Source organism: Solanum dulcamara, chromosome 11 (assembly GCF_947179165.1).
Source record: "Solanum dulcamara chromosome 11, daSolDulc1.2, whole genome shotgun sequence".
NCBI classification, from domain to species: Eukaryota; Viridiplantae; Streptophyta; class Magnoliopsida; order Solanales; family Solanaceae; genus Solanum; species Solanum dulcamara.
The window spans coordinates 45,018,460-45,032,945 of record NC_077247.1 but is presented as its reverse complement, the minus strand read 5'-3'; the positions used below and the strand labels follow the sequence as shown (position 1 = coordinate 45,032,945).

Genomic DNA, 14,486 nt, shown 5'->3' with positions numbered 1-14,486 from the left:
AAATATGAACATAACTTACAATTGAATTTTCAGAAGCTTTTAATGAATTTCAAACGTGTAAGCATATTGTTGCACATAACGAGGTTTTCACTTTGTATGAAAATGAAAGGTGGAACATGAACAGGTAAAAAGAAAAAGAAACTAAGTCTAATTATATCAGTATTTAGAAGAGTTATGTGATGCAGGGATGCTACTTCTGTCTATGTGCAAACTATAGATGGTTCTGGACTCAGATAAAGGACTCCAGCTATGGCAGGTTGACAGCCAGTATAAAAATAATTAACTGGGATGAACCCTCTCAATTGGATAAAGATTACTCATATAGTGGACACGCTAGTTTGGGATTGAGACTTAACTGATCTAATTGAATGTGATGCAATGATGCTCTCCTATAGCTACTTCAGTAGTGAATTCCACTGTTTCATTGTCTTTTCGCTTGAAAATATTTCTCAGATGTTAACATTTTCATCATTATAGATAACAACTAACATGGGAGGTAAGTCTGGCCTCTTTTTCAAGAAACTTACAGAAGTATAATTTCCAAGGATTTACCTACGAATATCAAATGGATCCTCGAACGAATTCACAGCAAAGGTACAATAGTCAACCCACAGACCAACAGAAAATGGTGTTGATTCCACAGCTCGCTCAAAGATTTCAACAGCTTTTTCAGCATTACACAGCCGTGCCTCATGATAAGCATATCTTTTCCAATGCCAGTGGCATAGTGGAAACTTAGACAAAAAGGAGTCAAAAGCCAAACAAATCGCATTCCTATCATCCTGCAGTATTTGGAACAGAATTACTTGTATTGACCAAACAGGGCAAAAATATAAGAATGGGAAGAAGCATGTGAAATTGCATGTAGCGCGCTTCACTAATAAGATAGAAAGGGCTTTTCTCACTTGTTTGTTCTAACATTAAGAGGTGGCCTTACTTCCTTTTTAAAGCAAGAATGAGGATATAAAAAAAGAATTTAATTGATAGAATAGAGGACTCTTTCTCAAAAAAAAAAATTGATAGAATAGAAGAAGACTAATATACAGCTGATACTCATATTGATAAAATGATATGAACAGCTCATTGTAAATTGTAAAAAGGGGGATTTTACCCCATTTATCTAATGCCGAATCGACGACCTATTCAAAGTTAGAAGAGCTCTTTGGATTTGAAAAAAAAAAAATTTGCTGACAAGTACATATTTTTTTTGTCAGAAGAGTCCTCCGAATATTTTGGTCTTACATAAGTTTGGATATCATCAACAGATCTAGATGTATATCTTCTATGTTCAAGTGACTGCCCCTTGGAAGATTTCATCTTCTACTCAACCTTTTTGCCAATCTGGAACAGAAAAACAGTTTGACTATTGATTACACCTGCTCCTCATAGAAGCAGAAACAGTTACAAGAGCGCAGTTCCTGCAAGCAGGTAAGTAATACCTATGATGTGTTCTGGCCAAGAGAGCAACCAAGAAGCTTATGATGCTAAGAAAGTCAAATGGCAAATGAGAAATGGAGGTCAAGGCCAGAGAAGCTAAAAATTAGAAGTGAGGAGCAACATATTCTATCAAGTGAATCATGACCCAATTTTCGTTTTCTTGTTTGGTTGCTTAATGTTGTTACATAGTATTATGTGCTTACAATGGTGACTTTGTTATTTTATACTTTGATCATAGTTGGGTGTATAACAAAAATGAGTCCTTATCCCAAAAAAAAGTGTTGTAAGTGGAGATGGACCAAGCTAGTGAAGAGGGTACATGGACACTACTTTATACTTTCTTGCCAGGTGAGTATCACAAGAATGCTTGTTGGGGGTTGACTCATCATCCGTCCTTTGATGCAGGTTCATATTCAAGGATGAATCCTTCTAGATAAGGGGGATGATCTATGTTGCTCGGACTGCCCCGCGTCAGATCCTCCAAAAATGCATTTTCAAGGATCTGACACACACCCTTTGATATTTTTGAAAAGTACGAGCAACATAGGGATGTTGTGTGTATGGGCAGCCAAGAATTAAACCGATTAGCTTATGATGCTAAAATAGTAGAATTGTGGTGAGTAATGCGGATCAAAGCATGATAAGTTAGAAGTAGAAGCGAAGAGCAACATATTCTACCGAGACAATCATGATCCAGTTTTAACGATGCACACACAACTCTCTATCTATGGGGAAATTGGACATGACTCATGAAATAAAATTGTAGCCCTTTTTTTGACAAGTAATTTATAAAAGAAAATTGTGGTTTTCAACTTTATCAACAAAAAAAAATTATAAAAGAAAATTGTAGCTGACATCTAGTTTGTATGGATTCAAACATTTTTCATTTGGATTCTCCTACACAAAGTTCTGGCTATCACACTAAAACGTACAGAGCTAAGTATGGCCCATAACTGCACGACAAGGAAGAAGCCAATGCAGCAAGCGCAACGCACTGAAATCAGAGAAGTGCCATTTTGTAGAGGGATTAACCCAAAAGACCCTTCAGTACTTTTAATTAACAAAAAAATGGCCAGCTTCTTCTTCGACCTTCATTGTCTTCTTCTTCGTTTGCTTTGTCCTTCTTCTTCAACCTTCATCATCTTCTTCTTCGTTTGCCTTGTCCTTCCTCCTCCTCCACCTCCTCCTTCTTCTTCTTCCTCTTCTTGTTCGTCATTCTTCTTCATCGTCGTCTTCTTCTTCTCCTTCTTTTTTTTAAAATAAATTGATGTACTACAAACGTGAATCGTTTCAAGTGAATTATATATCAAAAGACTCGAAACATCAAGAGGATTTCATATCTAAAATTTGGGATTGTTTAGAGGTGATTTTGAGTTGATCGAAATAGTCAGTGTATACTTCATATATAGTTAACCTACATTCAGCTTTTTGAGTGTATCATAATGTATAGTCAGTGTATGGCTCATGTATAGGTAAGCTATATTGTATAGTCAATATATATTTTTTATGACTTTTGTCAAGCTATATTGTATAGTCAATGTATACTTCCTACAACTTTTGGCTATTTTTATGTAAATAAAACATGACTATATTTGTTGTAAGTTAATTACTTTATTGTATATATTTGAAACTAGACCTTTTGTACAGTAGCTTAATGCGTGGTCACTGTTGTACACATTTTGTTATATTGTTTTGAGAGTTTTTGTTATTTTTGACCAAGCCCGCGAGTTTTCACGGACAGATACGATTATTTATAAGTCTATGCAATGTCACTCCGAGAAAGGCTTCTCTCCCAAGTTCTATTGAAGAATTCTACTTTGCTACCTAAGATTGAATCCTTGTAGCATTCATTCATCTTGTAGATTAGGTTCATGAAGACGAATTTTATACACCTTGCTTTGTGATCAATTTCTAAGTAATTGGGTTCAATCTCCTCCTACTCCACCTTTACTTTCTGGGCTTTTGATTCAATAGAGAGTTGAAGTTTTATACTTAATTGCCTTTCCAATTTGAGCTTTTGATTTTATTTTTTAGATGTAATAATATTTTTTTATTAGAGAATACCAACAAGAGAGTTCAATTGATGAATATTACAACCCCAGCAAAATGCATCTAAGTACAATAGCTACATGTGAAAAGCACCAAGGAAATTAATCATTTTTTATTGTAACTAAGGAAATTAATCATCCTATCTATTTCCTGTACATTTTCGTTTTTATACCAAAAAGTTAATAGAGCTTAACATATATGCTTCAAGGTACAAATATTTTCCTCTTTGTTTTCAACATCTCTTATTTATTTCCTTCCATACAATCCACCATATAGCCATCAGTATAGTGTTCCACAACTTTTTGTCACCTTTTGTAGTCTTCTTCTAATCCAACAATGTAGCATGTCTTAAACGATTTTGGCATGCATAATTTAACTTTCTGGGCTTTTGATTCAATTGAAGGTTGAAGTTGAATATACATACTTCCACTTGTCTTTGACCCTTGGGTTCAGCATCTATCAATATATTGTAGGTATCAGGCAAATGCTCATCATAAGTTCATAACTACTAAGCCTTAGTTTTCTTAACAGAATCCATCCTAGTCTAGGCAATGTTATACTTAATTCTCTCGTACAATCATCCCAAAGCCATGACCATAGAAGAGCCAAACCCACCAAAACATTGACCATTGCAGTGAACTAATCCAAGAACAAGAATGTTGTTTTGCTTTCTGGACTGGAGTATTGTCGTTCTTATACAAACTAGAAAATGCAAAATAGTAAAGTTCAATACGACATGTTAACAAAATCCCAATATAAAGCTATGGCCTATATCAAGCATTATAATAAATTTGACCCATATGTAGCCAGGTGAATTTGGACTTACAGGGTAGGTTTTTTCAATCTCTGTTATCAGTGAGTACCAGGAATCAAGGTCTTCTGAGCCTCCAGAAATCATATCCTTAAGTCTTTCATTATGAACTTCAATAAAGGAAACCATAATTCTGTCTTCAGAATCAAGCAATACAAAAACATTGAAAAGAAAAATGGCACATGTTGCAATACTAAATGAGGCTAGTTACAAGAAAACTAGAGAGACAAAGAGGATAATAACTTAGTCAAACTTCCTGAAGTTTGCAATAAAAGGAAAAATGTGGAAACTGAAAAACTAAAATTTTGAGATATCATAATTGTCAAACATAGATGAAAAAGAAATGAGAAACAGAAGAGCAAATAGCCGAATAAAGCCTTAAAATTTTCCTTCCTAGGTTCTCTGTTGCAATCAATGGCTGTTATTCCGTGCAAGAAAGGCCAAGCCACCGGGAATATCACGTTTGAATTTCATGCATATGAAAAAGTTATCAATCTACAGTGAGTGTGCTTTCATTTTTTTTTTCATTCTTCTTTTTTTACAAGTTACATTAAATGTGTTCATTAGAGAATCATGGCACGAAAATGTCTGATAGTCTGAGAGTGGAGGTTCAGATTCCAGCTTAATCGTGCAAGAGAAATCATAAAAAAATGATCGAATCTTCGGACGCCCCGAAAAAACAATGCACAATGACCAAAGTGACTGTTTCCCTATAGTAGGAAACAAAAAATGAACGTGCTATTAAAATGGATAAGCTAAATAGAAGAAGGATGATCATCAACAACTGGTATCTATTATGTGAAGAACGATAAAAAAACATCACCCACATGCTATTGCAATGTGATGTAATGCTATGTTTATGGATTTTTAATGTCTCATACTCAGTATGAATGGCTGTGTTTCTCATGTTTTGTAAAATAGAAAAAGTCAAGTAGACCCAGGGTGTAAAATGTTGAAATCACAAACCAAGAGATGACTGTGAACATTCTAAGGTATTCAGCAATCTTTCATTTTAGAAACTAGCTTCAGAACAATGGTGAATTAACATCTGTCTCCAAGCTACATGGCCTAAGATGGCTTATCATGGACCCCAACTTTTTTTAGACACCCAAAAAAAGTTATTATAACGGCTAATATTGCGTTTCACTTGAATACTTCATTTTCTTTGTTGTCTTATTTCATTAACAAATTTCTGTAGACGAAATGGTTATACCACTTGCTACCCTTCATCCTGACCATTCAAACTCAAGAAACACTAGGAAGCTATAGAGGAGGAATAAAATCATAAACTACCAAATAGCAATTTTCTTTAGATAGTAGATACTGTATATTAGATTTTCATATTACCTTCAGTAATATTTTCATTACAATGTTCTTTGGTAAATTTTAATTAGCTACACCAAATTTTACTTTCACTAAAAATATTCTAATACTTTTTAAGAATGAAACAACATTCTAATACTAGTAAAACGAGCTTCTAAAATCATCTCCGTATAAAGTTTTTTATTCTACTCCAATACTTTAGCAATGATGCTCACAAAAATAACAAGACAATCCAACAGCTGTGCATTATCTCCTCAAAAATTATACGCACATGAATTACAACATTTCATGAAAAATGATACTTATTCAATCTGACAAAAGGAAAAAGTTATTCCAACAGCTTTGTTTTGTTATTTCTTAGCAAATCATCCTTTATCATAAAACTTGTTCGTAGAGCTACAATCCTAGTGAAACTAGAACCTAATTAATATGGTCTCCTGCTTCATTTCATTTCAATCTTTTTTCGTAAAACTAGAACGTAATGTAAGTTTCTTACCCCGTAGAAGATGATAACAATCACGAGAATGAGAACGAAAAGTAGGATGTGTGGATTGGGCGCACGTTAAACGTTCCAACCTTGCCTCTGACATGACACCTGACCTTTAAGTGATAGCAGGATGGAGGGGCTGATCTAAAATTCTCTGAATTTCAAACTTATGGGTCAAAATGAGATTGGGAAAACTAACTCACTAGGGATTTCTCGATCATAATTTAAAAAAAAAAAAACAAGAAAGATTGAACATGTATGCACATATACTATGAAAAATTACACATAAATCATCTTATCATCAACCATATCACACATGTGTGCTAGTTATATCTATTTAAGTTAGCATGAATGTTATTTAACAAGTTTGATTCTAGAAATAGCAGTTCAATCAGTTTGTGATTAGCAAGCGATTTGGTGGTTATCAAATGAAATTAGGATGGAAAAACTTCAATTTAGAGGTATAAACCTAGAATGGGATGAGGTCCGTCAGCAGCATTGTGATTGTACACCTCCTCCATAGCTGGAGAACTCTGTTGGAAGCAGCCAACTAGGGTTCACGTTTGATGACTGAATGCTTTCTGTACATATAGACGGGAGGTCAGGTTTTGGCTGGGGAACTGAAGATGAAGAAGACCGGACTGTGAATCGCCGGAAACAGCGCCTCCAACCGGTGATATGTTTTCCCCTAATTACTGCATAAGGAGTATTATAATATGGAAAAATAGTCAGTTGGTTTGTTATAATGTAATTACAATATAATTACATGAAGATATTGTTTGATTGCATATATATAATTATACACTTGAATTAAATTTTAAAATAAATATAAGCTATAAACAACTAGAAGTTAATATTTGACAAATATATGTTTTTATAAATATAGTAATTATACAATATAGTAATTGCGATAATTTATTTGTTTGTTATAATATAATTATAAGTGTGCTATTTGATTGTATAAATATATTATACAATTAGATTAAATTTGATTATAAAAAATTAAAAATTAATATGTACCTTTATAAATAAATTAAGTATTTAAGATATATATTATTTCTTGAAAATATATTAATAAATAAATATATATTTGCAACTAATATTGTAAAAAAATGATATATTTTTTAAAAATAATATATAATTTAATTAATTATAAATTTTGAAACTACACACTTTGGAATATCATTGAGTGCATATTTGACAAAATGATTGATATTATAAATATAACGACATAAATTAGTATGATATTTGACAAAAAAAAAGTTAATTTGACTATTTTAAATTAAAAAATAAATGACATGCAAGATGAAGTAACAAGTAGTGAGTTTCATACTTAAATTATCACTTATTAGTTTTAAAAATACTGGTGTATGTAATACACTCTCCTTTTTATTTAAAAAATCTTACCATATGCTTTCACCATGACATAATAAAATAAACTTTTAATATTAGTTAAAAGTTAAAGATCAAATTATTATTATCAAAAAAAAGGAATTTTTTTAATAATGTATTTATTTTCTTAAAAATAAAATTTAAAATATTTTTCTCATCCAACTCTACTCCAATAGAAAAGTGTTAAAAGTTGTTTGGGTGGTTTTGTAAAACTGAAGTAAAAAATAATGGCATAGATAAGTTTTTTTTCAAACAACAATGCATAAATGAGCCAAACTTTTAACGGATGACATAAATGAGTCTTTTTTCAAAGTTCAATAGTATATTTGAGCTTTTGAAACCTGGGAATTTGTAAATTATATATGAAGACTAACTATGCACTGACTTTTTTGGGGATTTTAAGGGAAGTCCTCATAAATCCACAACTTTTAAGTTAACTTTTAACAATTTTCATCATTTATACAATAATTGTGATCACGTTCAGTCCTATTCTCAACTTGAAAATGATGTGGTGACTTATAATAATAAACTCAATAAAGGTTGGGATCGATGTCACGAATTCGTGTGATACCGTGAGTTAAAAGTGTTCGAAAGTGTGTGAAATTACATGACTGTTTATCAAAATTTACATTGAGCTTTTAGCCAGCAACATGGATGATGAGGTGATTAACAGTAACATAAGCATATAGGAGGCTTTATTACTTTCTAAAATTTAATCTTCTTACTTTAATAGGGTAATAAATAAAAGGAATACAAAAGAGATCAAAACTGATTTTGGTTGGCCTAACACAACAGGTTCTAACTTCCTTTATTGCAGTTCTCCCACGTAATATTTGTTCGTGTTTTATAGTTGCTTACCACTTTTATTGTTTGGTATAAACAAATAGGAAAACTAGAAAATTCATCACTATTTGACTAAATGCAAAACAGAAGATCTGAATAAAAGATACTACGTACAATTTTGAAAAATTGACTCTCTAACTACAGTCATTAAATTAAAAAAGAGAAAGAAAAGAAAAAAAAAGAAATACTTCTACCATTTTAAATTAATTGTTATGTTTTGCCTCTCAGGAATCAATATGATGATTTTTTAAAACTAAATTTGATTAGTCCAACTCAATATTTTACGATTAAAATTTAGATATTAAAAAAATACGAAAAGTGCTATAAATTGCAATTGTATAAAATTTGCGTAATTTGACTCTCGAAAAGCAAAACATGACAACTTATTTGAGACATAAAAAGCATATATACTCCCTCTTGTTCAAATTTATGTGACACTTTTTTCGTTTGAATCAATGCCAAAAAATGGCACATTCTAATATTTAATAATAACATAACTTCCTGAGTTAGGCAATTTTGGTGCAATAAGTAAAACCTTTTTGTTCTACTGACCAAATGATGGTGGAATCATGAATTTCAATTTGCATGTATCGTTGAAGTTCCTGCTAATATATTTTGTTAGCATTGGTGGTAGATTGGGGTTGATTTTCGTTTGATTCATTCTGGTGTTATTGTAATTATTAGTAACAAGTACTCAACCGTGGGAACATCTTAAAACCTTGCTATAGATAATTTCATATCTAGATATCCTATACATGTAAAATCAATAACTCTGTCAAATCAGTGATACTCCATATCCTTTTCCGCTGCTCATCCAGAATCCAACCTTTGATCAGGTAATTTGAATTCAAATCATAACCAAAATTTAAAATACCAAGCTTTTCACCTATATTTACCAGTATCTTTTTGAAACTTCCCTCTTCCTCCTCCCTAAAACTCTCCAGTGCCCTCGTCTTCATAAGTTTCATGCGCCTGAGGTCAAATTTCAAAACAACATCCTGCTTCACTTCGTCGTCCCTGGATTGTTGGGCCAGCCCAGCAGAGGCAGCTCAAGCTAATCAGTGGCCTAAAGTAAAATAAATCGGAGGCTTAAATTTTTTTAAAAAATTATATATATATTTAAAGTCTATTCTTCTAGTTTTTTGAGATGCAAAGTTATTTTTTTTAAAGAAAGAAATTAGTTTTTCTATAAATAGTACTCCATACATTTTCATATTTTTCCGATTTTGAATTGACACGAAATTTTTTTAAAAAAGATTTTATAATCTTATGATCTCAAGCTAATGATATGTATATATATCAAGATATCTTTTAATCTCGTGATCTTAAATATGTCAGGTGGAAAATTAAAAAAAAAACATTCTTTAATGTTTCGAAACGAACTAAAAAATATAAGACAAATAAATTAAAAGACACAATATAATTTTTTCTTTAAAAAAAATTAATAATTTTAATTATTATTGAAAAGTGGGTTGCCTAAAATTTGAGGTCTAATGCATCATATTTAAAGGCATTGAACCGCCCTTGCCAGCCAGTACAGTTCGTCTTTAAAGATGAGATCACACTTGTATTTTTTCTGAACATCCAAGTCCAAGAAAGTTTAGTGCACACCCAATTACCATCTAGGTTTTCTTGATTTTTTATGCGTAGATAGTAAACTTCTTGAACATTGTTCATAAAACGGAACCTTATAACGATGAACTCCTTTTTCAAGGAATCAAAACCTAAAGCCCAGGAGAAATTCTAGGATTGGGTTGGCGGTTTATCAGAGACAGAAAATGAGATGAGCAAAGACTTAGTTATGGAAGGATTCCATAAAATCAACGCCACCGGTGCATTCGACGGATACAAAACCCTGAAAATGCCTTTAATGCTACCCATAATCTCAATTTTGGGCAAGAAATTCGGTCGAAAATGATGGAATTTTGGAACATATCTTGCCAGGGAGAAGGTGTGTCTACCATTTTTGGTCTTGAACTGAACGAGGATATTATATTTCACTCGGCTCGATTGCAAATACATAAAGTGTGTTTCAGTAATCAAATCACGCTTGGACAACAAATTTGAAACCATTTCAATATAGCAGGTAATCTGCTTAAGATACTTGAAGTCTATTTGGCTTAACTTATCTAAAATAACTTATAAGCCGGAAATAACTTATAAGCCAAAATAAAATAAGTTGGGGTAGGCCCAATTAAATTGTTGGACTTATTTTAAATACAAAATGACTTTAATTTGGCTAATCAAACATTCAAAAAAGTCAAAAAAACAACTTATAAGTTGATGAAAACAACCTATAAGCCAATCCAAATGACTCTTGAAACCGACTCTGAATTTGAAAACACCAATGCCACACTCTGGCATGGGTCTTCTGCTTATTTTCTCCATTCCATTGCCCTTTCTTTTTATCAGCTTCCATGGAGACCTTATAAGACTCACATAGATTTCTCCAAGAATTGAAAAGAAGTTTTTTTGGGACAACGACTTCTTTTGCCCTTCCTTTTTTTGCGTAGAATGTGACTTGACTAATTTTTTTGATTATTAGAGTTTATATACTAAATAAAATTTAATTAACATATAAAATAATAAGAAATTATATCATGATTTTCTTAGTATTAAATCATTTTTTATTATTAAAATGATGTTACAAAAAAGAAAGAGCAAAAAAATATATATACTTTTTGTAACGGTTTGTTTCCGTCGTTATGATTAAGTCAATGGGGAAGAAAATTGGAGCCAGAAAACTTTTAGATAGTGAATTGAAAACATTGAGCCTAGGCAAGACTTGGACAAAATTTGAAATAAGTGAGGTCTAGAATAATCCGATAATGCATCGCGGATTGAGTTTCTAATTTGATCATTCAAGTTAATAGCCAAGACGATACGGGCATGTGCAGCTTTACGAAATCGTATTCAAATGAGTAAAACTTTCAAAATTGAACTTGACGTGAAGTAGTGATTTTAGAATGTCATGGGTTGAGGGTGTGTTGCAAAATGGGAGCTTAAGACTTAAGAAACGACTTTCTGTTTTCGTGCATCCCATCATAGTGGGATTATTCCCGCCTATGACGGAATGGTTCTGCTGTGGTGGGACAGTCACAAATTAAAATGGGAAAAAGTCCAAAAATCATTTTTATTTTTCTCACTTGTTCTTCTGAGATCAGAAGCGACCTAGGGCGATTTCTTGTAGTTTCCACCAATTTTAGTGCTAAAAGGTAAATTAATCTCTCCCTAAAATTCATGAGGGATAACTTAGGGGGGTTCTTGGCTTGAATTTAATGGTGAAAATATTCCTAGATGGGTGATAGGATCGTGAAAGTGGCCAATTTTAGGATTTTGATATAATTTGGGCATTGTAGGCCATCAATTGTTGATTCATTATAATTGTTGTTGTTTTTAGACCAAGAACAAGTTGAGAGACTTCGAAAAGGAAAAGCTCTAACTCTTTAGAGTTTTCAAAGCTTGGTTTCGAGGTAGGTGATGATTTATTTTCTCGTATGTGTCATGTGTGCTTGTTAATTGCTTCATTTATATGCATATATATATGTGAATAGGGAAAGATAAAATGAATCACGTGAAATGACTGTTTATTGTTAATGGCATGCAATGAACTTGTTCTTGGTATTTATGATTGTTGAGACTATTCATTGTGTTTGTAATTGTACGGTGTTTGATTGGACCAGGTATCATGTTTTGACACATAACTGAACTGGGTGTCACGTTCTGACACGTAATTGAATCGAATGTCATATTTTGACACAATATTGGATCGGATGTCACGTTCTGACACACTAATAAGTGAAGTATAGGTTCCATAAAAGCACCATTCTTGGCTGTGTATTGGATTGAGATTGCAGACTTCTATAAATGTGTGTTTACTGTGTTGTAGTTACTTGTTTATATCTCACTTATTGGAATAATCGGGTTATCCTACCAGTACACCGTAATTTTGTGTATTGATACTACATTTGCTCTTTCTTTGTTGAGTACAGGGCATCTTCATGCGGTTGTTGAGTGATCTCAAGTAGACTATCGCTGAGTATCAAATTCAAGGGTGAGTCAACTTCTTCAGGCTACCGTGAATTCTCCTTAGTCTTGATCCTTCCTCCATGACTTAGACCTTTAGACTCTAGTTATCTTTTTTGTTTTGATTTCTGGATTATATCCCCATCTTTAGACTTGTTAGTAGAAGTTTTGGTACAATGACCTTCAGTTCATAAGAGTTGAATTTTCACACTATTTATATCTTATCAGCTGACTTATTGAGTATATGTAAACTCAACACTTATTTCACCATTTAAATCTGCTTCTATATCTTCAAATGTTTGTCTCTTGTCAATATTGTTTAGTTAGATTGTAATAATAATTCTCCCACCGGAGGGTTAGAATAGGTGTCAATCACGGCGGGATCGGGATAGTGACAAAGTTGGTATCAGAGTCTTAGGTTTGTTGATCTCGTTGTATCAAAATGAGTCTAGTAGAGTCTTGCAGAATGATACACAAACGTCTGTACTTTTCTTCGAGAGGGTAAAGTACTTTAGGAAAATTTCTTGATCTTCTTTCCTTTGTGCTATAACTTGATTCTAATTGATATCTGGTGATCCAAATTGGTATCTAACCTCTTTCACTTTCTTGTCCGCAGATGATTAACGCTCGCTACAATGGTGTTCGACCCATAAATCCTGTTGAGCTAGAAGAGGAGTTAGTCATTAGAGGACGCGACCGAAGTAGGGAAAAGAAAAGGGAAAACAATAGAGGCCGAGGAAAGGCAGCACCCGCTAGGGGTGAAGTTCAAGTTGAGGACGTACCCAGAGAAGAGGTCTCTCCTGCACCCCAAGATGAGGTAGAAGGGAAAGTGGATGTTGAGGTAGAAGAAGATGTTGAATAGGTGGAGGATACACAAACTGGGGTTGCAGGTCTTCTCCCTTTGGACCTGATTCTAGCTCAGCAGATTATGACTTTCTTGAGTGGGTTGCTCGGCACTGGAGTCATTCCCACAATGCCCGTAGCACTGGCTTCAGTTGCTCGCCCATTTGCTGTTGCAGCTCCTCAGATAGATGGAGTGTTGGAACACGAAATTTCCTCAACAAAAAATGAAAAAATGTTGTAGTTTTGTAATAGCACCTTTAAATAATGGAACATGAAATTTCATAACCCCTTTCATTACTGTAAGTTTAAAGTTGTGATAAATGAAACTTGAAGTTTCCTCTTCAATGACACATAAATTTTCATCAAACAAATGTCAAAGAAAAGGAAAAAAAAAGAAGAAGAAAAAGGCTGGAAAGAAAAGGAAAATAGAATAAATAAAAATAATATATATTACATCCACTTTTGAACACAAATTTGGGTGTCACTTTTTAAAGAATTATATATTCAACTCTTAAAATGTCCGGGATAATAGAATTTCTGTAAAATATAGGAGTGTAACTAAAAATTCAGTAATAGTATTTAACTATTTTCTCCTTTTAACACTTAACTAAAAAAAAAACTTTTTAAGTTAATTATCTTTAGGTGAATGACCATTTGAGATATTAACTTGTGTTTAAAGACAAATATATAAATATTAAAAGAAAATCTATTATTTAAGAAAATAAAGAAGATTAACGCGGAGAATCATATACTAATTTGTTTTAGGTTAAACCATGACTTCTCTGTTCTGAAGAAAATAATGGATACAATTAGGGGTTATTTGGTAGAGTATATTAGGAAAACTAATGCATGCATTAATTAGATATAGTAACAGTATCTTATTTGTTCATATTATATATCATTAGTTATATACTTTATTGTATATTAAAATATGTATTATTAATATCATAATTTTTTAAATATTAATAATATAAAAAAATTTAATATATGCGTTAACATGATTAAAAACTCAAAATTTCTTCTATTATCATCATCATCAAAATGGTCAGAGTACAGTATGAGTAGAAATCAATGTGGGGTAGAGCTGTTGATGCCATGTGCCCACGATATGAATGGAGACAAAGAGGCCGTTTATAAATTGTTTTCAGCTTTTTTTTATTATTTGGCTAGCCAACTTAAAATTATTTTGTGCTTAAAATAGGCTCCAATAAATAGTTGAATTTATTTGAATGAACTTATTTTAAGCAGTTTATAAGTTGAAAACAGCTTATAAGT

The 14,486-nt window shown here is 32.4% G+C and overlaps 1 protein-coding gene across 1 annotated transcript in view; it reads right to left on the bottom strand.

The window, feature by feature from the left end:
* LOC129872175 (pre-mRNA-processing factor 39-2) overlaps positions 1 to 6,833 on the bottom strand; it is a 29,992-nt gene extending 23,159 nt beyond the window's left edge. Inside the window, exons 1-3 of the mRNA XM_055947061.1 lie at positions 6,577 to 6,833; positions 4,313 to 4,407; positions 553 to 782 (exon numbers count right to left, since the gene is read on the bottom strand). Coding sequence (XP_055803036.1) covers positions 553 to 782; positions 4,313 to 4,407; positions 6,577 to 6,628 — 377 coding nt within the window. The 5' untranslated portion in view covers positions 6,629 to 6,833. The remainder of the gene's footprint in view (positions 1 to 552; positions 783 to 4,312; positions 4,408 to 6,576) is intronic.
* Positions 6,834 to 14,486: the final 7,653 nt, after the last annotated feature.